The following is a 27250-nucleotide window of genomic DNA, read 5'->3' as shown; positions in this document are numbered from 1 at the left end:
TAACGAAAAATGCCGGTAAAGTTGGATTTTTGGGGATATTTCAAGAAAATCCACATGGCCATCCATGCGTTGTAGCAACTCAGTGTTTCTCAATCAGGTAAGCTGTGGAATGACTGTCACAAATTTTCACACTTCCATTGCTGATTCTACTTTTCATGACAGACCAGGTAAGGACGCCCCGCTTAGAATTTTCAACCATATTGTATATGCTGAATTGCCAAGATTACAAGAACCACCCCATAACGCTCCCGTCCTTTTATATAGTGAATCCATAAATCCTCTACTTTCGCAAGACTCAGAATCCCCACGGTCATCCAGCTTCTGAAACTAGGATCCGAATCCGATTTAATTCGGTTCGTCAAATGGATGAAGAATCAATTTAAGTTCTGAATCTACATCCATTTGACGAACCGAATTTAATCGGATTCGGATCCTCGAATCAGAAACTGGTTTGAGAAAATCACAGCATTTCAATAAATGACGTATGGAGGTGATCCGACGCCGATTCGGTAACTTCCAAAACAGAACTGAAAAGTGCTACTTTTCGATACTGTTATCAGTGCTGAAAAGTAACACTTTTCAGCACTGTTTGTATCGGTAGGAAAAGTAGGCTGTAATGTATGTCATTTCCTTGATAAAAAGTAGGTCGATACGCAATCGAATTGCAAAAAGAAATATTTCACTACCGAAACTCGATGAGTTGTTCGAACTAACAACAGAAATCGGAAAAAAAATGCTAACCATAGCAATTCTGCCGTTTTCAAACCATTAATTATGAAATATTTGACGAAAAACCAAACAAGTTTCCTCAAGATGCTTAATTATCAAAGATGAACCTTCAAATAAAAACAAATCTCCTTATAAAACAATTAAATTTATGAAACCAAATAAAAATAAATAAAAATTTGGCAATCATAAACTGTACTTTAAAGTGCTCCGCGAGCCAAAAAGGCTGGAAACCCCTGATTTAACCGATCAAATTTTTGCAATTCAATATTCATTTCAATTTGTCAAACTTTTGCTACCTAACCTCACATTTGATCTTCAATAAGTTTCTAGAATATTATCATAGATTCATAGTATAGTGACTAAACGCTCACCGCAATTTTTCAGTTCCATTCAGTCATCCAATCGATTCAGATGAAAATTCGAATTCATATAATGTCTCAAAAACAAACGAATAATATTTATCAATGAGAGTCTTATGGGAGACCTGATTGTATATATTACCAAAGTATATGATTGCAGCAATGCACAGTGAAAATCAGACAATATGAAGTTATCAATATAAAATGATGACATTTGCATAATCATTCTTTCTCCATCATGGCACAACGTCCTCATGAGCCTGTCTTTTAGAGTAGGGCTTCGAGAGCAATTACAAGTTAATAAATAACTGTGAGATTTGTGAGATTTTTCAAAGTTGCAACCTTTGCGTTTGTGTCTCAGGTACGATTCAATGAAATTTCCATTGCGAAAAGATTCTTCTGGCCGCCTTGAAAATGAACTGAGACGTCTTCTGCAATGCTTTGCTTGACATCCTTCGTTGTTACTACAAAGCTAAGAAAGATCTTAGGTGTGTAAATGCGTTTAAAAATTCTAACGTTATTATTACAATGAATTTGAAAGGTAATCAAGGATGAAAAATACTTTTATGATAAATTTCGTGATGCCTGTAGAATAATAAAGGCAACCTCCGAGTCCCGACTCCAACTAAATCAAGTATCAACTATTATATCTTCCAATAGAGCGATAAAATGGAAACAGCAATAAAAATTTAATACCGTCTGGCCGGATCGAATAATGGTCAACGTATAATGAAAGCAAAATGAAACTCCAGTGATAAACGGTTCACAACGATTTTCCGTTGCCTCTTTTTATTTGCTGCCCAGAGGGAAAAGGCGTTAGGGGGATGGATGGGTGGGAAAAGTGCTATTTTTCGATGCTAGTAGCAATAGAAGAAAATCTATGTAGCAGAACAATGAATCTACACAGGCGATAGCCATTGGCCATTGGTTGCGGGACAAAAGGTTTCCCGATTTGGAAAGTTTAATTCTCCTACGGGTGGTTTCCTCTTGTGGTTGGACATTTTGATTGCCTCTCCCTTTGTCCACTGCGAAACTGCTTCGGGCGCATTATTGGGTGCGACGTCACTATGGGCGGTTTCGATAAAATCCGACGGTCAAAAATTGGTTTTGCCATCTTATGTTATATTTATGAATACATACAATAATTTGTGATACGAATTGGGTATTTTATTTTCAAAAAACAAATTTGCGAGATAAACTTTTGAAGAGGGCTTACCTACAATACATTATACATATTATTATGGTATTGTAATTTTTTGTATTGTTATTCCATTATTTCCTTTGCACAAGTAAACGGAACAAAAAATACGAATGAACCCAAAAAGTGGCATCTTATGCGAGGTAACTCGTCAATTAAACGATTTCACCGTCCAGATAGTGCGGAGGTGATGTAATTTGAATAGCTAAACAATTTTTTACGTAAATTCTTATGCTTTTTCTAGATGGGTGGAGATTTTTCGTTTCATATTATTTTTCTTATATAGGTTTTTGAATAAGCTTTTAATCAGTGTATGAAGATCTGTATAAAAAATTACGATAGCGTAGTATATTTTTTTCAACAAATACCTTGTATTTGCATTAAACTCTTAATTTTTCTCATAAGTTCTCACTTTGAGAAACTGTGGCAACAAAATTATAAAAGAACTTATCAGAATTACTGGAATATCTTAACAGAGGTATATACTATGAAATGATGAACAGGATAAACCTATAAGAACAGGACATGTTTTTCAATTTTTGGCCACTTGATCACCCATAGTGGACATACGTGACGGTCACATCGACGACATTGTGAGGTTTCAATCGATGGCAAAACTTCAATCGGTAGCATTTCTAATGATGGAATTTATTGAAAAAGGAGATCTTGACAACATATACTAGGAGAAGATGGGATGTGATTCAAATTAGTTTTAAAAAGTATATGAATAAATACCCAATTGAAAAATAATCCAGAACTCCTAACACTAAATCAGAATCGTACATCAGCTGTTTACCACAATCGTTTCTCGTCTTGAGCAAATATTTATCACTTTGTCCGAAGAACCTATCCGTAGTCATCTTCTCGAAAACATTCATAAGATATACGTTTGTACGTATACATACTAACTACACCACATAAACCTTGGCCCCACTTCAGAACCTTGGCACAAGCACCCCAAAAGTCTGGTGCAAAACAAACGATATTGGATTGAGAAGCCACTCTCTATTTTTGGAAACTAAAGGAGAATGAAATTGTTATAATGAAAAACATTTTCTCTTTCAACCGCAAGATATTCGAACTGTTGCCTACGCTTAAAACCCATTCATTCCTGCCAAAGATATGTCTGGCGGCACACGGAGTCGGAGATGAACGAAGGCCTCAGTCAAAGTGAGGAGGATGGCCGGCCACCGCCGAGAAAGCTTGCCAAAGAAAGTTGCCACAAGAATGTGTTCTCATTTCTTTTGCTTAGTGAATTCCTTTCTTACTGCTATGAAGTGATCAGGGGTATCGCTGGTGAGTTCAAAAGGGATTCTTATAATAGGGTCTTTCTTAGCCGAGTGGAAACTTCCACGGCTACAAAGCAGAATCATGCCGAAGGTGTCCAGATTCATGTAAAAAATCATATATAAAATAATCCCTGAGTTTTCTATCTGTCAGTAACGCTTCGAAATGATTTACGTGAAATATTTCTGAACAAAACTAGTTGATTTTTCTAGAACACTACAAAAGTAATAGACCGGCAGCAACATGATATAACACTACAACAGTATTTGAACAGCATGATCAAAACAGGAGTCATTCAGACGATTTTGCAGTATGTATGAATGGGAAACTTATTAAAGGTTATGCATAGGGACCATGGTTGGTAAATGGCTGGGTATGGCGTACCATTGGTACCTCGAGTACCTGGAAGAAAAAAATCAGAGGGGGTTGTGTACAAGACACGATCGCATGACGTTAACTATGCCAAGTGATTTTCTGCATTTGAATTTTAGTCGATTGTCATAGTTGCAGCCTTCCTTTAGTTCAAACTCTAACATGATATCGTAACGGTCGCAACATTATAGATTTTCAATTGACACCCAGTATATTGCCGTAAGACGTATTAACGTCAAAAGAATAATAAGCGAAGAAGCAGAAATTGGTCTGCTTTTATAGTGTGCTTCCCAACCCACGTGTTTGAACGTGTTTGGTTGCGTAAGAAAGGAGTCGACATTTTCACAATTTTCGATAGTCTATCGCCCAAAAACAAAAGATTTTTTAATTTGAGTAAAATGTTGTATAAATTCCCGACCGATTGGTGGGAAAATATTGAAAATCTACAGGTAAATGGCTGAATTATTAGTATTCAAATTCTTACATAGTTTATTGACGGTCGCAACATTTTAGATTTTCAATTGACACCCAGTATATTGCCGTAAGACGTAGTTAACGTCAAAAGTATTTTACTGTTGACTCCATTGTTGGAATATTCTATGCACAAATAATCGTGTATTGGTAAATTCCGTAATTAATCGGAAAGTATCATTCAATTTATATTACACTTGTTGGCCCATATTTCATAAATTGTTATGATGATCATATTTTGGCGGTAGCATTACCAGCAAAACGATTTCGAACATAGATTATCTCCCATCGATGTCTCCCTCTTTATTTCTAAGACCACCTATGATCGTTTTCCAACCTCCACCATCCGTAACGGTCCATCACTTCCTACCGTTGCCATTCAGGCACTCACTTGTATCTCGTCGCTGTGAAACTCCTATACAGGAAATCCTTTGAGCATTTTACCATATTTTATGTGGCTTTGCTTTGCGACGCCACTTTTCCTGCTCGGTTTGTTTCGCATATTTTTTTTCTTTCTTTAAAATTTGTCCAACGTGAAGGGAAGTGGCTCGCTGTCTCTCTTTCGCCATAAGGCGTACGACGTGCCACAGAAATGAATTTAAAAAGTTCATAATTCTGCTGCTTGGTTTTTGGACCGAAGCAACAGAAGTTTTCGCATTCGCGTCAAAAAATTTTATCCTTTTTTATTTACGCAAAACTTAAATTATACTCCGAAACTTACCCTGGAGCCTCGTGGCAGCGACGTAAGCGAGCCTATCTGATTGTATTTGATCATCAGAGAAAGTCGCTCTTGTGACATCGATGTGCCTTGGTCTCTGGTTTTCGGTTCCTCTCCTTCCTTGGTGTCCGTCAATTTCTCAGCCTCGCCATTTTCGGCCGATTCCTCGTCTAATTCCTAATCGAAAAGGGAATTTAATTGGTTTAATTAATCCCAAAAAGCGATGGGCACGTTTTCACACTCACAGGGTTATCGTACTTTCGCAGCCAGATGGCGTGGATGAACTTGTAGGCGATTCCTCCTGCCACCGCCACCAGACCCATATAGCGGAAGGCTTCGCGGGTTCCAACCTCACCGATTAGGAATCCACCGAAGAAGGAACCACTACCGCGACCCAAACTGAAATGAGCCATTCCCAGGACTCCGATCAGCGTGGCGAGGAGACTTTTTGGTGCGAGCAGAGCGCAATAGGTGGCAGCAGCGACCCACATCAGGTGACAGGACAGGGCTTCCATCGCTTCGAACGGGAAGCACCACCATGCGTTTCTGGAGGGAAATAAGATATTTGAATATTTAATCTGAACTAATGTCTGGAACTGATTTTTTTCAATTATATATAAGGTGATGTGCTGATATTAGGCTGACCATAAGCCAACTAGGTAAAAACGGGATAAATGGAAACAAAACCCGGAGAATTGTAAAAAACGTAGAAAACTTTAAAAGATGCGATTGTGCTATTTTGTTTTTCCCGAGTGCCAGTTCCCCAAATGGTTCGTTTCTCCGAAGCCATTTCCCCGAATGACAAGTTTCCGTGAAAAGTGATGCAGTTCAAAAAGGTGCAAGCATAGTTTTTAATGAGATGGTGCTGAACGACGAGCAATCAAAAGAAGGATATATCTGATCATTCTCGACTAAATACATATTGCCAAAAATGCATATTGTTAACCACCTTGAAATGCAAAAGGTTACGAGTGCTGAAACTTTTCGGGGAACTGAGCTATTCGGGGAAACGGGTTATTTGGGAAACTAGCATCGGGAGAACAACATTCGGGGTAAAGTAGCAGAACCAGATTATGCAATCCTTAGCTACATGTCTGCATGATTCAATGAAAATAACATAGGAAGCTCATTCGGTCATTTCTGAGAAGTGGCGTTAAGAATTTGCCTAGGCAGAAAATTTGTAACACATTTAAATTTTTGATGCTGGGTTAGCCTCATTTCCCTTAAGGAAAATTAAGACGTAAATTTTTCTAATGCTTCATTACTTTATTGAAAAATCCACTTTTTGAACAGTTAATCCAATCAATTACGAATCAGAAGTAAACCCATAGTTGTTCTTCAATATAATTGTTGATGTTTGTTGAATGATTGATAAGAAGATTTATTTGAAAAATGTTTTAAATCGAATTGAATAGCGAAAGTGATTTGTTTTGATCGATAATACTACTAAGCGTTCCAAGGAGTATCTATATAGTTTAATTTTATAATTTGTAAAAAGAAACAAAAACAAAGTTTTAAGGAGATTGAAAGTGCGTTCGATTGCTGGAGTATTTTGGAAATGCACCAAAATTTGGCATGAATATGAGCAAAGAAATGCAAAAAGGTAATCAGAAGCATATACTGTTCACAGATCATGCTTAACTCTATTTGACAAACTGATGATTACTTGGAAAATAGATGAGTAAGACAATAAACTCTGAAATATGTCTAAGAACTGTTTGTTATGTTGTTATTTTCACTGGTGCTGAAAATTATGTGTTTATTCTTCATTTCCCAAAATACGAGACAATTCGAGTATTTTCCATGAAACGACGTCAAGGGGTGAAAAGGGTACTGTCGTTAAGTACAGTACGTATGGTAAGCCTATAGTATTGCAGTAAACAATGCTGATAATGACTGATTTCAAATTATGCTTTCCCTAGAAGGCTTCCGCCGTGCGAAATAAGATTTTTATATATCTTTTCCATTTTTTGGAAATAACACAATGAAATTATTGGGGCCAGATAGCCATAGCGGTAAACGCACAGCTATTCAGCAAGACCAAGCTGAGGGTCGTGGGTTCGAATCCCACCAGTCGAGGATCTTTTCGGGTTGGAAATTTTCTCGACTTCTCAGGGCATAGAGTATCTTCGTTCCTACCACACGATATACGCATGCAAAAAAAAGGTGATTGGCATAGTAAGCTCTCAGTTAATAAGTGCTCATAAGAACACTAAGCTGAGAAGCAGGCTCTGTCCCAGTGATGATGTAACGCCAGAAAGAAGAAGACAATGAAATTATTACCTACCGTTGCCTATATTCGTCGTATTCATGTTCATATCGGTCGTAATCAGTTTTGATTCGTCTCACAACTAACCGCTCACTGTGATACACTGCCGTTCTTCGCATATTTGTCCTGCGGTCCATAAGGCTTGGATATAACATGGGACAAGTAGTCGTAGAATAGCAGTATAGTGAGTGGTCAAAATACATTACCTCAACGTTAGAATAGAATGTGTAACTAGATTATTTTGATCTTCGAGCATCCCTTTCTATTCCCTTTGCATGATGAAATATGTGAAATTTCCCTTAAATTACATTGGTCCCATGAAAATTCAGCTCAAACATATGAGCCCAATTAAAAATGCCTTCCTTAGCCGAGTGGTTAGAGTCCACGGCCACAAAGCAAAGCCATGCTGAAGGTGTCTTGGTTCGATTTCCGGTCGGTTCATGATCTTTTCGTAATGGACATTTCGTTGACTACCCTGGGCATAGAGTATTATCGAGTATACCTCATTAGGCATAAACACGTTAGGCATAACGATGTTCAGAATAATGGACGATAGGCATAAAGACATTAGGAATAACGGATGTTAGGCATAATGGTCGTTAGGCATAACATAAATTGCGTGTTTCGCATTTGAAACTCGTTTTTTTTTCATTTCACTGTTGGGGTTATGTGGGTGCTCTTAAAATGCAACATGTCATAAAAATAGTGCAAAATTCATACAAAAAGCATTACGAGGGGGTTGGTTGGATTGGTCCCATCCCGAGTCTGCTTATCAATTAAGTGTATTGAGGTTCCCTTGCCTCATCTGCATATCAATTAAATCAATTTTTATCAGCCACATTCATGGTCGCATAAATTCGTTTAGTTTAGAAAATAGAATTTGATCAAGTTTGTACCTTAGACACAAAAGACAAGTTTAAATTAAACATATAACAGTTTTTAGCATGGTATACATAAAGGTTTATTTTATGTTTCCCGATTTTATTTATTTATTACAACTTATCTGAATCTCAAGTGTTCCACATAACCATTTGAGAGCTAGTCGATTAGAAAATTTACATTATTTAATACCAATAACCAGTTAGAATCCAAAAAACAGCATATGATTACAAGAAGGTGATTTTGCAAACAGCTCTATCACCAGTTATTAAATTGACCATCAAAGTATAAGAATAGCCTATGATTCAAAGAAAGGAAAATATATTATGGAAATATTTACAGTAATAATAATATGAATTAATGAAATATTATGATTCAAAAATATCGCGTATTCAAAGAAGGAAAAGTTTCTGATTAAAACATTACCAGCACTAGCTCCAATAATTTTGTCGGCAGTATAACTATAAAGAACAGCCTCAATTCCAAGAAGGGTTAATCTCTGATGGAAAAATTGCCATTTATATACTGCCATTCCATGAAAAAACCGATCTAGTGGGTCACCGATTTCCGTGAAAATTTGCTATTTTGTTCCTTATCCGAAATAAGAACACACGTGTTTTTGGATTTTTTTTTATTAGGGTGACCATTTCCGAAAAAAGGTGACCAGAAAAATCGCAAAATTTATTTAAAAAAAAAAAATCAAAACTTTTGAACCGCTTGACCAATTTTCAATTATCTTGGACGAAAAGAAAGCTTTGATTTTGACTTTTCAAGAAAAATTTAAAATTTTACAATAACTGTTTTTTTTTTACATGAAAACAAATCAAAATTTTCCGTTTTTCGTGTTATGAAGGCTTCGGGACACAAGGGACTACTGCTGTTCCTATTTTTTTTCAATTCTACGTTTACTGTCAAATTTTGAGCAATGTATGTTTTTTAGTTTTTGAGATATATTTTTTTGAAAATAAAAAATCAGTCATTTTTCATCGGCACACATTGTAGGTCTCAGCGCATTAGATTTTTTTTTTAATCATAACTTTTGAACAGCTCAACCGATTTCCAATCTTTTGGAATAAAAGCTTACAATTTCAACTTTTCAGAAAAAAATTAGAACTCTTAAAAAAATAACATGCAAATATATGAAAATTTTCTAGTATTTAAGGAAATTGTTATAGTTTTTCATGTAAAAAAAAATGTTTTCGCAGTTTTATATTTTTTTAAGGTTGAAATCTTTGCCTAGCGTAAGCTCCAGGGTTCTGGATTATCGTATCAATGATGCGAAATCTACGATTTTTCGCACGTAAGGAGAATGGTTTTTCGCTTTCCCACGTGAATATATTTTTTCGCTCACACTTATTTTCCCTAGAGATGGAGTATGAACGAAAATCATTCCACTCCGTGGATAATTTCTTTTTCACCCCATCATATTTTCGCTCACCAACTTCTCCCGAGAATTCAAGACCAACAATTGAAAAGCCTCAAGTCCAAAGTGTAAACAAATCCGTTTTCTGCTGATTTCAATGTATAAGAGCCTATTCTTACTAAAACATACAATAGTCATTTGAAAATATGCATAAAAGTTGAAAAAATAACATTTTTCTAAAAGGCCCCATCTCATTTTCCGCTAACCAGGATATTCATCGCAAATGCGGCCTTTTCTCAAAAAGGCCTCATTTCTATATCTGACGGAAACCGAGTTGAGGCCTGTTAAACAAACATCAAAATTGCAATGTAGATTGCGAAAAACGTTCCAAATTCAATAAGTAGATGCAGGATATACTACGGAGCGACTGCTTCTTGTATTATTTTATACAGTGGTTGTCTAAACGGCCAACATTATCGGGTTCCTGTAGACCGATGTATTTTGTATCATACTACCTAATAATACCTGTGTCAGCCTGTCTGTACTTCACAATTTATCAACAAAAACACGATTTAATTTCAATTGCATGAAAATTAACGTTCAATTGCAATATTATTTCAATTGAATCAATATTTCCATACATTCTCTCGACGGCAAACTCGCGTAGCACATACATAATGTTCATGGATAACGAAGGGTTCAATCAATCACTCTCCAATGGAGAGTCTCCATGTACTTTACTTCACCACTTAACACTCTTCTACACTTCAAATTTCTTATTTCATCATCAATTTTGAATGATTTCCAAAAGGCCACATCATAAGATGATGAAAAAACAAGCCACAACTAGAAGGCCTCAACATATTTTAGAGTAAACAAAGGCGTCAACTCACAGGCCTCATCAGCGTCGGCCGGCGTCTATGGGCACAAATGAAAAGGGCTGCACAGCTTTTTGGTGAAATAAAAGCCTAATTTTCTTTGACTCGTTTTTTAGCAGGATTTTTTGCTAAAATGATAGTAATGAATATTCATAGCTATAAATCAGATTATCCATCGACTTTCTGGACGATAAAATAACATACAATGCTAAAATTCATAATTTAAATTTGATTTATTGTTTCACAAAACAAGATTGCATATTTCTCATTGTTTACTTTTTGGAGATGAGGCCTTTTGAATTGTTAGTCTTGAATTATCACTATGTGGATAAACAAAAACTGGTGCCGCCAACGGGATTCGAACCTACAACATTGCTAAAAACAGCCGCGATGCGTGCACGCTATCCATGCTACCACATCAACTTGACAAAAGCAGCAGTTAATTTTATGAATAAAAGCAACTGCTGCTTGTGGCGATGGACACATGAAAAGTTCTCCATGGAGAGGAGAATGATAAAATAAAATTCTCACAGCTGTGGAGTTGTGCCATTATCTATTTTCGCTTTGTTTTGTAGACGGATAATTTCGCAAGGCAGCTTTTCGCTGAAAATTGTGGTAATGGAGAAATCCAGTATCGTGAGAGTGAGTGAGAATTCGGAAGCTTGGTAAGCTCTATCCCAGTAAGGACGTTAATGCCAAGAAGAAGAAGATATGAGCCCAATTACTTTTGACGGCTCATAGTTCAGTGAAAACAATAACAATCCAAGGACTCATTTTCTACGCCAGACGTCACGCACACATTGATGCGTACAAGTTTTTTTTTCAATCCGGACGAATGGAAAACTTTGTTTACGTTCTATTAGGTATTTGAGCGAATTTTGTGAATTATAGAAGTTTTACGGCGTGTGATTGGAATGAAACCCTTCAGTGAAGATGTACAAAGGTTTTCCATAGTGTAAATAAGTGCCCGGCGAAGTAAGTCACACAGGGAGGAAGAAATATGAACATTAATGTTGTGTGGATCAGTCCATCGCTAGTCAGATATTGCTCGGTACGTCTTCGTCTTTGCGTTTTCGGTGCAAGAGTGTGAAGTAGATATTGGAACCGAAGTTATTTATTGAAATACATTTTATATCATCAAAAGTGGGTATCAAACTTGACGCTAGTACTAGTCTTAATCAACTAAAAAACAAAAAATTGTAAGGAAAAATATTACCCTTTTTTGTTTTCAAAAATGTCATTTTTCAGAGCTCATCCATATAAAAGTTTTATTGTTATCCTTACCATTTGGAGGTTAAGCCCCCAAGTTTTCTGACAAAATGGAATTTTGGGACACCTTACTTTACATACACCGTATGAAGTTTATTGTGGCAATACGTGCAAATTATTTTCTCTATATATCTGTGCGATTACACATCGCCGAGTAGTGTGTGATCATTTGACCGCTACGCTTGACCCTGCGCAGGCGGGTGATACGGTCGAGATCTATCGTGTCAGTTGCGTCGTTTGTGTAGTGCTGTGGCGTAGTGATAGTGTATTGTTTGCGTAGATCTTTGAAATTATGTGTTATTTTATATTTAACTAAATAGAAGCTAATCTTTTAGTAATGGTTCGGATATATCAGGTCAATTCAAAATTCACCCTACCCCACTAACACAATCTTCCTGACGTATATTAAGATAGTTTGGATTTCCTGAATATTCTTAAGTAGACGTTGAACGAACATTCCTCCAGCGATTGTAAGGACTTGAAGCTCTTCAACAGAACCTCAGGAACAACTCCTGCATTAAATTCTTTGAGAAAAAATGTTGATTGCATGGATAAAATCTGCAGGATCTTCTTATGTCATATCTGAATTCCTATAATAATCCGGGAAGGAATACTAAAAAAAATACATGAGAAATTTCTAAAGCAATTCCAACTACCGGAGGAGCAAACTGCTTTGGAGAAACTCATAAGGTATTTGTGGAAAAAATTCTAGGATAGTATTCGAAAACTGTTATAAAGTTTTGAAGTTTACATGTTTACAAGTTTACATTACGTACTGAGCAATTCAACAACTAATTAGGGTTTTGTTCTACTTCGTCATAAGCGCTACTATTCGTCGTATCAAACTTTAAATGTTCCACTACGGCGGATATTCAAACTTACCTGCAACATAGATTCATTATCCAAGTGTTATTTTGTGAAAGCTGTTATGGTTTGTACACTTATACACCAAAAATGCAATAAAACTACTGTATTTCAGTAAATAACTTCAGTTCAATTATCTACTTAGCACTTTTTCACCGAAATCGCATGGACGAACACGATTTGAGAGAAATGCTTAGCGATCGACTGAGCCACACCACTTTCCAACACGAGTTTCTCCCCGCCCCCGTGAGTGACTTACTTCACCGGGCACTTATTTTCACTATGGAAAACCTTCGTACTTCTTCACTGAAGGATTTCATTCCAATCACACGCCGTAAAACTTCAATAAATTATCAAATTTTACGAAATTTCCTCAACCGCCGCGTATAATTGAGAATGTAAACAAAATTCTATCCGTCGTACTGAGAAAAAAAAGCAATGTGTGCGCGACGCCCGACGTAAAAATACGGTTCCTTTGATTGTGTTGTTTTCGCTGTACTGTGAGCAAATGCCATAATTGTACGGTCAAAAGGAATTGTGTTCATATGTTTGGGCTGAATTTTGATGACGAACAAGTAATTTTAAAGAAAATTAGTATATTCCATCATGCTGAAGGAATAGAGGGAGATGCCCGTAGATCTATATATTCTAGTAAAACATTTTATTATAGCGTTGATATGTTGTGTTTTAACCATTCAATACACACAGTGAGCCGTAAGTTGTGAGACGAATCTGGAAACTGATTGCGACGGAGTTGAAAACGATACGACGGTTTGAGAATACGGTAAGATGCATTTTCTTTGCATTATTTCCAAAAAGAGATCAAGATTTATCAAAATGTCATTGTACAATGCTAAAGCCGTTTTGAGAATGAATTGTTTGGCATCGGTTGGTATCAGCATCATTCACTGCAATACTGGAAAATTGCAGTTCTCACTGATCAATGCTTAATACGATGGATACAAGCACATCACCCTAAGCTAATCCCAAGCTCCATTTATAAATTCCCTGTGCAGCTTCGATTGTTCTAGTCAATCACGGAGTAGCAACTACGAATTGTACGGTCATCTATGCTCATGTTCATGCTCATGCTCATTTTAAGCACTTTTAAAATCCATATACCATGCTTATCCTTAATTTTATATAACGTAATCATGCCAAATTTCAACCTATTCCGTGCTTTTTTACTTTAGTTATATCAGTTTTTATGATTTTGCATGTTTTGCGACATGAAACCATTGGGGATTATTTTGTCCCACTTCCTCCTAATATAAAAATCTAAAATTTGGCAAAACATCATCTTTTAAATGAGAAGAGAACAAACCCTGAAAATTTCTGCCCGATCGAAGAACATCGATACAAGATGGGGTTGTGGCTCTCGCGAATTGGCTCTTAAAATATTTCAAAACCAAAAAAATATATACTGCCAAAATGGATTCTATTTTTCTGAGCTTGAATAAAAGGTGTTCCAGATATATTGGAGCAAGTAATAGAAAATAAATTAAAATTACATGTGACGTTGTTTTCCGCCATGTTAAACTTAGTATTGTTCACATCATAAACATTTTTAGTCATTGTGAACATAATTTTGCAAGAATGGCGCATTTTAGAGTGTGAATACTATAAAATTTACGTAATTTAATATTACACGTCATGTATTTTTCATAACGTGAAATTTACTTCATATACAGCCAAACCTCTTTTTACGCCCCTTACTGGGGGAGCGCAAAAAGAATCGGAGCGCAAAAGGAGGGAGCGTAAGTTGGAATTCGGAGCGTAAAAAGAGGGAGCGTAAGTTGGAATTTGGAGCGTAAAAAGAGGGAGCGTAAGTTCGAATTTTGAGCGTAAAAAGAATTAGAAGCGTAACATAGCTTTTCATTTTTTCTCGAGAAGTTTTGCGAAGAAATGGGGTTTATCCGTGGTACTTCTCAAGGGTATCAATAGGGATGACGTAAACTATAGTCTGAAGCCATTTTGGAATCCAAGATGACGACTTCCGGTTTGTGAAAATCACTTGCAACCCATGCAATATGGGTATTTTTGGAACGGGACCGATGGGTAGATGCCGGAAATCGATTTCTGACGCCATTTTGGAATCCAAGATGGCGACTTCCGGTTTGTGAAAATCACTTGAAACCCATGCAATATGGGTATTTTTGGAACGGGACCGATGGGTAGATACCGGAAATCGATGTCTGACGCCATTTTGGAATCCAAGATGACGACTTCCGGTTTGTGAAAATCACTTGAAACCCATGCAATATGGGTATTTTTGGAACGGGACCGATGAGTAGATGCCGGAAATCGATGTCTGACGCCATTTTGGAATCCAAGATGGCGACTTCCGGTTTGAGAAAATCACTTGAAACCCACGAAATATGGGTAATTTTGGAACGGGACCGATGAGTAGATGCCGGAAATCGATGTCTGACGCCATTTTGGAATCCAAGATGGCGACTTCCGGTTTGAGAAAATCACTTGAAACCCACGAAATATGGGTAATTTTGGAACGGGACCGATGAGTAGATGCCGGAAATCGATGTCTGACGCCATTTTGGAATCCAAGATGGCGACTTCCGGTTTGAGAAAATCACTTGAAACCCACGAAATATGGGTAATTTTGGAACGGGACCGATGGGTAGATGCCGGAAATCGATGTCTGACGCCATTTTGGAATCCAAGATGGCGACTTCCGGTTTGTGAAAATCACTTGGAACCCATGCAATATGGGTATTTTTGGAACGGGACCGATGAGTAGATGCCGGAAATCGATGTCTGACGCCATTTTGGAATCCAAGATGGCGACTTCCGGTTTGTGAAAATCACTTGAAACCCATGCAATATGGGTATTTTTGGAACGGAACCGATGGGTAGATGCCGGAAATCGATGTCTGACGCCATTTTGGAATCCAAGATGGCGACTTCCGGTTTGTGAAAATCACTTGAAACCCATGCAATATGGGTATTTTTGGAACGGGACCGATGGGTAGATGCCGGAAATCGATGTCTGACGCCATTTTGGAATCCAAGATGGCGACTTCCGGTTTGTGAAAATCACTTGAAACCCATGCAATATGGGTATTTTTGAAACGGGATCGATGAGTAGATGCCGGAAATCGATGTCTGACGCCATTTTGGAATCCAAGATGGCGACTTCCGGTTTGAGAAAATCACTTGAAACCCACGAAATATGGGTAATTTTGGAACGGGACCGATGAGTAGATGCCGGAAATCGATGTCTGACGCCATTTTGGAATCCAAGATGGCGACTTCCGGTTTGTGAAAATCACTTGAAACCCACAAAATATGGGTATTTTTGGTAATATCGATGTCTGACGCTATTTTGGAATCCAAGATGGCGACTTCCGGTTTGTGAAAATCACTTGAAACCCATGCAATATGGGTATTTTTGGATTTATCTGGATCCAACTTTTGGTTTGGCATTTTGCCTTATGTTTTGAAAACAGCTGAATAAACATCATATAAGAACCATTTAAAAATTTAAAATTATGACTTTGAAATTTACTGTTAAGCCCATCGAAACTAGCTCACTCATGTCAATATCAGTATTCAAAATCTCCAAAATGCATTAAGCTGTCAGTGGTTAAAAAAAGACGCCTTTTGATGACATCTGCTATCTGCTGCCAGATTTTTGCACGGAAAATTCAGACTACTGGAAAAATAAGTTCATTAATCTTAAATTTGGGTAAACTGCAATTTAATTTTTACCCACGTATGGGCTGTTGTAACTACTGAGAGCTATATGCCATTTAAGCCAAATTTGGATTATCCCATGGAAGGGCCGAATTGAACCAAAAGAAGTCAAAGTTAGAATTTTGTGGCTCCGTGTATGCATCTAAACGTTACTTCAACACAAGGGGAAAACAAATCATAAAAATGGCTTTTAATAATTTAGAGATTTCAACCTATTTTACAAGAAAACAGAATTAAAATAGGTTAGGCTATAATGTTGTACATTAAATTGCTAGACAACCTTGGTACACGTGTTCTGATAGTTATGCTAGTGTTACAGTAGTACCCGTTTGGAAATAATCTAAACAATTTTGAAAACGATTGTTAATTTTCACAAAGATTCAATATTGTTCACTCATTCAGGAATTAATATGGCTTAACTACAGCAATGGGGCCTTCCTTAGCCTAGTGGTTAGAGTCCGCGGCTACAAAGCAAAGCCATGCTAAAGGTGTCTGGGTTCGAATCCCGGTCGGTTCAATATCTTTTCGTAATGGAAATTTCCTTGACTTCCCTGGACATAGGGTGTCATCGTATCTGCCACACGATATACGGATGCGAATATGGAACTTGGAACTTGGAAAGTTAATAACTGTGGGAGTGCTCATTGAACACTAAGCTTAGAAGCAGGCTCTGTCCCAGGGGGACGTAATGCCAAAGAAAAGAAGAACAATTAAAATCATCTGAATGACGCATAAAAAGGATCTCTTGGATTTTTCTTCATTATAACATCTGTTTCAAGTGATTTCTACAAACCGGAAGTCGCAATTTTGGATCGAAATTGAAGTGAGACATCGATTTCCGTCATGTACTCATTGGTTCCGTTCCAAAAATACCCATATTGCATGGATTTAGAGGGATTTCTACAAACCGGAAGTCGCAATCTTGGATTCAAAAATGGCATTAGACATCGATTTCCGTCATAAACTCGTCGGTCCCATTCCAAAAATACCCATATTTCGTGGGTTTCAAGTGATTTTCACAAACCGGAAGTCGCCATCTTGGATTCCAAAATGGCGTCAGACATCGATTTCTGTCATCTACTCATCGGCCCCGTACCAAAAATACCCATATTGCATGGGTTTCAAGTGATTTTCACAAACCAGATGTCGCCATCTTGGATTCCAAAATGGCGTCGGACATCGATTTCCGTCATCTACTCATCGGTCCCGTTCCAAAAATACCGATATTGCATGGGTTTCAAGTGATTTTCACAAACCGGAAGTCGCCATCTTGGATTCCAAAATGGCGTCAGACATCGATTTCCGGCATCTACCCATCGGTCCCGTTCCAAAAATACCCATATTGCATGGGTTTCAAGTGATTTTCACAAACCGGAAGTCGCCATCTTGGATTCCAAAATGGCGTCAGACATCGATTTCCGGCATCTACCCATCGGTTCCGTTCCAAAAATACCCATACTGCATGGGTTTCAAGTGATTTTCACAAACCGGAAGTCGCCATCTTGGATTCCAAAATGGCGTCAGACATCGATTTCCGGCATCTACTCATCGGTCCCGTTCCAAAATTACCCATATTTCGTGGGTTTCAAGTGATTTTCTCAAACCGGAAGTCGCCATCTTGGATTCCAAAATGGCGTCAGACATCGATTTCCGGCATCTACTCATCGGTCCCGTTCCAAAAATACCCATATTGCATGGGTTTCAAGTGATTTTCACAAACCGGAAGTCGTCATCTTGGATTCCAAAATGGCGTCAGACATCGATTTCCGGTATCTACCCATCGGTCCCGTTCCAAAAATACCCATATTGCATGGGTTTCAAGTGATTTTCACAAACCGGAAGTCGCCATCTTGGATTCCAAAATGGCGTCAGACATCGATTTCCGACATCTACTCATCGGTCCCGTTCCAAAAATACCCATATTGCATGGGTTCCAAGTGATTTTCACAAACCGGAAGTCGCCATCTTGGATTCCAAAATGGCGTCAGACATCGATTTCCGGCATCTACCCATCGATCCCGTTCCAAAAATACGCTTCTATACTGGTTCCCGTGGGTCGTTATCAGGCAGGAGCGTAAATGGAATTTTTGGAGCGTAAAAAGAGGGAGCGTTATTTGGAATTTCGAGCGTAAAAAGAGGGAGCGTAAGTTGGAATTTGGAGCGTAAATGGAGGGGGCGCAAAAAGAGGGAGCGTAAAAAAAGTGAGCGCAAAAAGAGGTTTGGCTGTATATTATTTGGTTTGTTTTGAATTGTGTGCTTAGTTAAGTTTAGTTCAACGTTTAATCGTCATATTAATTACGTTCAACGTTCAACGTTTATGAATTACAATTTTGCGATCCAATAATAAACTAATAAATTTCAATGTAGTGAAAATGACGCAATTGGTGCTCTAAATTTAATTTAACCTGTTTCAATATGGCCGGCTTTTATCACGAAATTTATACATTTTTTTTTTCGTTGAGTGTACAGCCAGCGACTAGGCCAGGGAGCTGCTCGTTAACAATAAATATCTTGAATATGTTAAAATGGAGAAGATTGTGTCTTTGGAACATGGTCCGTACGGTATACTTACTCGATCAAAGAATATCCAACCAATCGACAGGCATGTGCGATGAAGGCAATTACAATCAAATTGACGTGTCCGACATACTTGGTGATTTTGCCAGCACCATACAGGAATGGGATACTGCTGACAGTTCCCACCGTGATTGTAATACCTGTGAAAAAGAATAAAATGCTCAAACAATTCGTGTTACAAACATATGTTCACCTACCCAACAAATAGTTCGGTGCGCCCAACTCCTTGAGGTACAGAAAGAGGAAACTTTCGATGAATCCCCAGAAGTTGCCCAACAAGAACAGGAACCAAATAAATATGATGACATGCTTCAACTTGAGCAAATTCCACAAATCCTTAAACACATTATCAGCCGGCAGTTTCTCTCCGAGTGGCATCAAAAATACCGTTATCGATGAAATTACCAGCAATACATCATACGTATAAAAGGCAGCCGAGTAATCGGTATAGCCCAAATCCCTCGAAAAGAAATCAATCATAATGCCGGTGATTGGCGAGAAAATTGCCATTCCAATGCTGGAAAAGAGCCGCTCCCGACCGAAATCTCCGCCATATTTCTCAATCATGGTAAGCGCAATCGGATCCATTATCGTAACGCCAGCCGACAACATGGTCGTGGCCAGGAATCGCAACCCAAAGTAAATCCAGAAAACTTTGTCGTCACTTTCCTTATAATCCGGCGGGCAAATTTCCGGTCCATTTTTCCTGAAATTACACCTCTGCACCATACAATCAGCAGCCAGTTCGCTCAGACGTTGGTTGCTGTTGAGTGACATATTGGAATTGAGCACTAAGCCTCCGCAGCGAAGATCTTCCTCTTCCAAGGCCGTCACGTTTACTCCTTGCCTCCAGAGCAGCCTTTCGCCGAAGCGTGTCTTAAAATCAGTTACCGTTTCGTTGTCATCGTGTTCGATTTCCATACCAAGCTGCTCAATGGGTTCGCCCAAATCCGGATGCATGTCCAGTACAAAAAACGCAGAATCCCCACTTCCGGCAATGACCCAACTTTCTTCACTTTCCTCCGAGTCTGGCTCCATGTTAAGTATATGCTCTGAAACAAACAAGCGAAACGACTGGTCAAATAAAGTTAGGAACAGTGACTTCGCAAAGCAAACAATTCTCACTATCTAGGTAGGATTCCGTGGTGCTCGAACTAACACTACTAAGTACGTCGAATGTTTTGTTTTTCCTGTTGATCTTTTTGTTGATGAACAGCTCCAGGTCGTCCTGTTCTCCGACATCCGAGGGTGGCAAAATGGGCGCAAAGGTCGGCGGTGGAACAACTTCAATTTTCGGATTCTGCTCCAACAGGAGACAGTGGTCCAAGCACTGGTCCACGACGATGTCGATTTCCTCTTCCTCGGGACATTCTCGACTCGGACAGGGAGACCACCATACCTGTTGGGAGAGAAGAACATGTACATACGGCAGCATGAATATACGGGAGGCTAAACCACGGCCTTAATTAACTTATTTCTAATTTAAAGCTCAACCACCAAGTGTCATACTGTGGGTCCAGATACGAGTGTTGAGCTGACATGATGAACCGACGTTGGAATGGGGTGGTGCACGGTGGTTCTGGGCGAGAATGAGTTGTAGGCCAAGAACTAAAAGCAATTTAATCTCTGACTGTCGAAGGCCAAATTATGCATTCCAATCTATTTGAATCACGGTCGACGAAATGTAAGTTCAAAATAAACTATTTTGGAATTAAACCTATTATTCTAGTTAAATTTTGAAACATTTTCTCCAGCATTAATATTTATCAAAGAATTTCATCATGATTAACATCTTCAAGTCTAAATCAAAATCCTACTAAAATCAGGCTCCTACCAAATATCATTGAAAAATTTGAGAGGAATCTGCGAGCAGTCTTGCATGGAAACTGTCAAGAATTAGTATTGACGTTTTCCATGTCAAATCCACCAGTCATAGAACTCTGCCATCTTCGATTTGCAGTAAATTTTGCATATGTTTTCGGTATGGTAGAATGAGTGTTTTCCATTTTGATTCCATTGATCATTTTGACTCAAAAATATCTTTTGAAAATGACCTATGAGTTATTGCATGCAATTAATTTGTAAAATTCTAGTTCCGGCATTGTTAATTTTAGAGCAACAAGTTCTATGGAGATGTTATAGTTTTCTAATGTAATCCCAGAAAGGTTTTTCCTGGAAGATATCTGATGAAATGTTTCTGATATAGGGAAAGTGTACCAGTTATGGCCATAGCGGTTCCTTATTTGGTCATATGTGAAATATCGTAAATATTCACATTTAGAATCTTTTTGAACAGTTTAACGTGAAGACATAATTGATGTCTTACTACTAAAACCCATAAAATAATCAAAATTTTAAAACTATAAAATCAACACGTATGGCGAAATAGAGAACCATTATGTCCATAACTGGTACACTTACCCTATTCAGTGATGGACAATTTCTTGATATAATACTGAATAGTATATGATTAAAATCCCGGAATATTTCTTATGAGGATATTTGAAGAAGAATCTCTTTGAGAATTCTGGAAACAAATGTGATGAAGATCTTGGTTTCAGACGAGATCTTTGCTATGTTTCTGATGAGGGTCTTAGAAATTTTGGATAAAAACATTGAGAAGATTTGATTAGAATTCTGGAATGATTATGATGGAAATCCAAGGAAGATTTTGAAAATTCAGGAAGAATTCCGATGAATATCCTAGAAGAGTTCTGATAAGAATCCTGAAAGGATTCTAATCGGAATACTAAAAGGATTTTGGCAAGGATTTTGTAAGGATGTCGATAAGAATCCTTGAAGGTTTCTGATGCTAAACCTAGAAGAATTAGAAAATCAAAGCTTTGTCTTAAGAATAAGCTTTTGATATTCAAACAAATTTTCAGGCCAGCCATGTTGTATGCTGTACCAATATGGATTAGCTGTTGTAATACCAGAAAGAAAGCTCTGCAGAGAAATCAAAATAAAATTTTGAAAATGATTCTGAGGCTTCCTCCCTGGTATAGTACCAATGAGTTACATAAAATATCCAATATTGAAACATTGGAACAAATGTCAAATATAATAATTAATAATATCAGGCATAAATCGTTACAATCTTCTATTGCCACGATTAATGCGTTATATGTTTAGGTTGAGTTAGGTTGAGTATATTCAAAACGTTTTTTTTTCTCTTAGAAGCAGGTGAAATCAACTCACCTGTAAAAAATCTGAACGGCTACGGCAAATGAAATGCAATATGTTGTTAACAAAATGTTAATAACATCTTAGATTTGTTTTACCAAATAAGGATGATAGTGTGGTCTAATAACACAGAACACCTAGATATAAGAAATGAATATAATGTTTGGAATGATACTAAGCAATTCTCGCTGAAACCAGGCCGCCATCGGCACCCATCGTTAGAATTCCAATTTTATGTCACTGATCGCTAGTTTTCGATAAAACTTAAGGGTGGTCCTTTCTGTTTTCTCAAATTGGTGGACCCCTCGTACGCCAGCTAGCTAAACAGTTTGCGAAAAAGCCCATTTTTTGATAAATCTTGGGTATTTCTTCACGGGATATGTCTCATATTTCGCTTGGAACACATAGCAAACTTAGTGGCATCGTATAGAGAAAAGATATAGCTTTCATTTAAACTTGAAAAAAAATTTGGCGGCCATTTTGATTTTGGCCGCCATCTAGAATTTTGTTAGAAAAATCGATTTTTCACCATTAGCGCACCGCTAGTTTTGAATTCTGAGATCACCATCAGAAAGCTGAGGAAAAATTGCGTAAGATAGGCTACAAAAACTAGGTGAGCAATGGTATTTACCCTATCAAATGAACGATTTTCTAAATCATGTTATACGATTTTGACGTATATCTTCTTCTTTCTGGCGTTACGTCCCCACTGGGACAGAGCCTGCTTCTCAGCTTAGTGTTCTTATGAGCACTTCCACAGTTATCAACTGAGAGCTTACTATGCCAATGACCTTTTTTGCATGCGTATATCGTGTGGCAGGTACGATGATACTTTATGTCCTGGGAAGTCGAGAAAATTTCCAACCCGAAAAGATCCTCGACCGGTGGGATTCGAACCCACGACCCTCAGCTTGGTCTTGCTGAATAGCTGCGCGTTTACCGCTACGGCTATCTGGGCCCCTATATATATGGAGAGTGCAATCAATACAAACATCATTTTTTGTACAACAAAGAAACAAGTTTTCAACCTTTGGTGTTTTATTCAAGTCGAGTAAAGAATAAGAATATTATTTTTAGTGAAAAAAAATCTGGCGGCCATCTTGGATTTTGACGCCATCTTGATTTTAGGTAGTAGAATTAATTTTTCACCTTGATAGCACTCAGCATGTCGAATTTAGAGGCTACCATTAAAAAAAGGTTATGTATACTCTTTTTCTTATTATTCTTCATTTTACTGACGTTACGTCCCTACTGGAACCGAGCCTGATACTCAGCTTTATTAGTTATAAATCCAGGTTATTAAACAGGAATTTTCTTTTATAATGCAATTTCTGACAACAGAATAATTCTTCGACATATCTTTGAATTCAGTAATAATGAATAAATAAATTCAATAATGAAAACCGTCAAAAAATATTGATTGTATTAAACAAACATTTTTTTTACCCTATGCATTGTTGTTCATTGTATGAAGTTTATAGATTGCGTGTCGGGACATTAGTAAGCTTTGTGGTAATATCTGTAGCTCTAACGTAAAACATTGACAAAAGTGCATTAATTTATAAGTCTTAAAATTTTGAAGCAAAAAACATCCTTGATTTTCTAAGTCATAAGTATCGTTTTTAGTACCGCCCAACATGCATGTGGAAAATAGCGAAATTGAATGATGAGAAGCAGGTTTTGTTCTAATGTGGACGTAATGCCGAAAGGCAGGTGTATTATTTCGAGGTTAGAAAAACTAACGTGAGGAAAAAGAAGAATAAGTGTAACGGTAGCATTGAAATTCAACATGTTGAGTGCTAACAAGGTGAAATCACATTCTAGTACTTAAAACCAAGATGGCATCAAAATCCAAGATGGCCGCCAGATTTTTTCACTCAAAATAATACTCCTATTCTTCATCTGTCTCAAATAATACACCAACGATTGAAAACTTGCTTCTCTGTTGTACAAAAAAATATGTTTGCATTGATTGCACTCGCCATATACGTCAAAATAGTAGAACATGATTTAGAAAATCGTTCATATCATAGGGTAAATACCTTTGCTCACGTAGTTTTTGTAGCCTATCTTACGCAATTTTTCCTCAGCTTTCTGATGGTGATCTCAGAATTCAAAACTAGCGGTGCGCTAATGGTGAAAAATGGATTTTTCTAACAAAATTCTAGATGGCGGCCAAATTCAAAATGGCCGCCAAAATTTTTTCAAGTTTAAATGAAAGCTATATCCTTTCTCTAAACGATGCCACTAAGTTTGCTATGTGTTCCAAGCGAAATATGAGACATATCCCGTGAAGAAATACCCAAGATTTATCAAAAAATGGGCTTTTTCGCAAACTGTTCAGCTAGCTGGCGTATGAGGGGTCCACCAATTTGAGAAAACAGAAAGGACCACCCTTAAGTTTTATCGAAAACTAGCGATCAGTGACATAAAATTGGAATTCTAACGATGGGTGCCGATGGCGGCCTGGTTTCAGCGAGAATTGCTCACTAATAAAGAAATAAAAAAAACCTAGAAGAATTTTTATTGGAATCCTGGAAGGAATCTGTTTCGAATTCTGAAATGATTCAGATGAGAATCCTGAATGAACTCTGATAAGAATCTTGGAAGGATTCTGTTGAAAATTCTGGTAGGACTCTGTTGAGAATTCAGTGAGCATTTAGTGGAATCCTGGAAGCATGTAGTAGATAATTCTGGAAATATTCTGTTGGAAATCTTAAGAAAGTGTGATGCGAATTCTGGAAGGATTCTTATGAAAACCATGGAAGTATTGTGGTACAAAGAAAGAAAGAAGAGAAAAAAAAAACATTTGGAAGAGTTTTGATGCGAATCCTGTTTAGAGATACTTGGATACTAAAAGGATTCTGAAAAGATTGCTTTAATGATTCTGATCAGATTTCTGGTATGACTCTGATCAGTGTTGATAGACTCACACTCAAATATCAATCAATACGCTATCCCATGAGAGCAAACTCATTAGAGATCTGCTTCGTAAATCTCAAGCTTGAGATTTTGATGCAAATTCGCTCAATCAACTCAAACCGTAAAAAATGATTCAGTCGCAAAACCCGTCAAAAGCTCGTTAAATCCGAATGTTGTTGTTTACGATAGAAAGGATTACTATAATTTTACCAGCCTAACAATAAATTATTACCGCGTGTGAGTAAACTGTGGAAATAGAGACAATGAGTCAAAATGGTGAGTCAACTCATCCATGATTTTTTGACTGCTGTGCTGGGTGATTGACAACTCACGCATGGAAAATCTCAAGCGTAAGTTATGAGAAATTGAGTTTTTCACAACACTGACTCTGATGAGAGTTCGGTATCGATGCTGATGAAATAACTCTGAATTTCGGTTGTAGGACATTTCCCAGAAAGCCAAACCGCAGAACGACATTCCCTAGAATAGGACATTCCCCAGAATCGTTTTTATACGTTTTAAAAGAGTGAAAAATGTACCTACTGAAAATGTACGTGGGCACAGGCGTCAATTCACCCAAAATATGATGTGGTCAAAATTATTATTATGGATCTCAAATAATGAACATTTTAATAGGCGAGTGTTTTCTTCCCTTTTCTCAAGCAAACCATCTGAGGGTCCGTCCATAAACCACTTGGTCATCTATGGGTGTGCATGGTTTGGCCAAAATCCATGACCCATACAAATTCCAAACGTTTGTACGGATAAAAGACGAAAGATGGGGGTTTGAAAATCTAAATTAAATGTGTTCGTGTTTCACCAACCAAAATCTTAAGGGGAAAATACTGTTTAACAATTTAACATCTACTTAACATGATTGTGCTACTGTCATTTCCCTGAATATCATTTCCCCGAATACCAGCTTACCGAATGACCCATTTCCCCGAATGACTCGTTTCCCCGAAAAGTGATGCAGTTCAAACAGATGCAAGAATAGTCTTCAGGAACTGGGTGCTGAACTAGAAAGAATGATAAGCAATTATAAAAAAAGATAATGAAGATTATAAGGTTATCCTTGACTAAATATGTAAGAACCTACATTTTTCCAAAAATGCCGATGATGGTGGAACTCGAAAGAACCGCAAATCGAGTAAAGAAGGGTGCATATTCTGACCGATTCGTTCACCACCTTGAAACACATAAAGTTATGACAATTATAGGAGCTTAAAACTTTTCGGGGAACTAGGATATTCGGGGAAACAGGGTGTTCGGGGCACTGGCGTTATGGGAACTGGCGTTCGTGGAAACGAAATTCGGGGAACCGACATTCAGAGAAAAGTAGCACAACCGTTCAAAATAAGCTGGTCTTACATATGTAATAAGAACCTAAATTAATGTATTTGGCAAATGAAATCACTTCGTTCCTTAGCCAACGCGTTATACTCCCAGTTCCCCTGAATTTGATTTTCAGTGACACCGTATGGAAATCATTTGATTTGAGTTGGTACTGCGGGATCGCATACTAAGATTTCCGGCCTCCTGTATTTTAGTGATTATTGTGGTCAAAATGAAACATGAGCTCGCATGACTTGATACACACTATATTCCAATAGAGTACAGAACTACTTGGACACTTCTATGTTTCACTTTGGCATGGGGGGGTTTTTAACGGTCAAATTGTCGGAAACTTTGCAAAAAGAAGCACTTTAGTACGACGCATATTGTGACCACATATGTGTAGCTGTATCTGTAGCTTTCAAAAAACCCCACTGCCGAAGTGAATCAAAAGTGACAAGAATAGGATCCGGCTCCCTACTTAAACATGAAAACAATCGAAATATATTGAAATTGTTCCAAGAATAGTTGGTGGAATATGAGGAGAACACTACATTTCCGGCATTTGTATTAAGATTGGCCACCGGTATTCAAATCTTTGAGAACGCATTTGTAGATGCAACTGATTCCCTGAAAACCCGTTATTTCTTTTTCAATTGGTACAAATTGAGTCAAAATATATGATCAGAAGTATGCAAAAAAATCGACCACGCCTTTGAAGAGTAAACCTAAAAACGTAAATCAGATAAAACAGAAAATTGTAACGATTTTTGTCTAAAATAATTGATAATTTTATTTGACATCCACAAACAAAGATTTCTGACATCCCTTATGTCCTTTATGAGGAACACCAGCTCTCACAG

General features: G+C 37.6%; 1 protein-coding gene across 7 annotated transcripts in view; it reads right to left on the bottom strand.

Moving 5' to 3' along the window:
* The window catches only part of LOC5566438, a 139599-nt gene that overhangs the window by 8979 nt on the left and 103370 nt on the right, over positions 1–27250 (bottom strand). For all 7 annotated transcript variants that reach the window (XM_021844869.1, XM_021844874.1, XM_021844875.1 and 4 more), the window contains exons 5-9: positions 20073–20346; positions 19145–19999; positions 18943–19087; positions 5380–5680; positions 5138–5311 (exon numbers count right to left, since the gene is read on the bottom strand). In XM_021844869.1, coding sequence (XP_021700561.1) covers positions 5138–5311; positions 5380–5680; positions 18943–19087; positions 19145–19999; positions 20073–20346 — 1749 coding nt within the window. The remainder of the gene's footprint in view (positions 1–5137; positions 5312–5379; positions 5681–18942; positions 19088–19144; positions 20000–20072; positions 20347–27250) is intronic.

The sequence above is a fragment of the Aedes aegypti genome, chromosome 2, assembly GCF_002204515.2.
Source record: "Aedes aegypti strain LVP_AGWG chromosome 2, AaegL5.0 Primary Assembly, whole genome shotgun sequence".
Lineage (NCBI taxonomy): Eukaryota > Metazoa > Arthropoda > Insecta > Diptera > Culicidae > Aedes > Aedes aegypti.
This window is presented reverse-complemented; position numbering and strand designations above follow the sequence as displayed.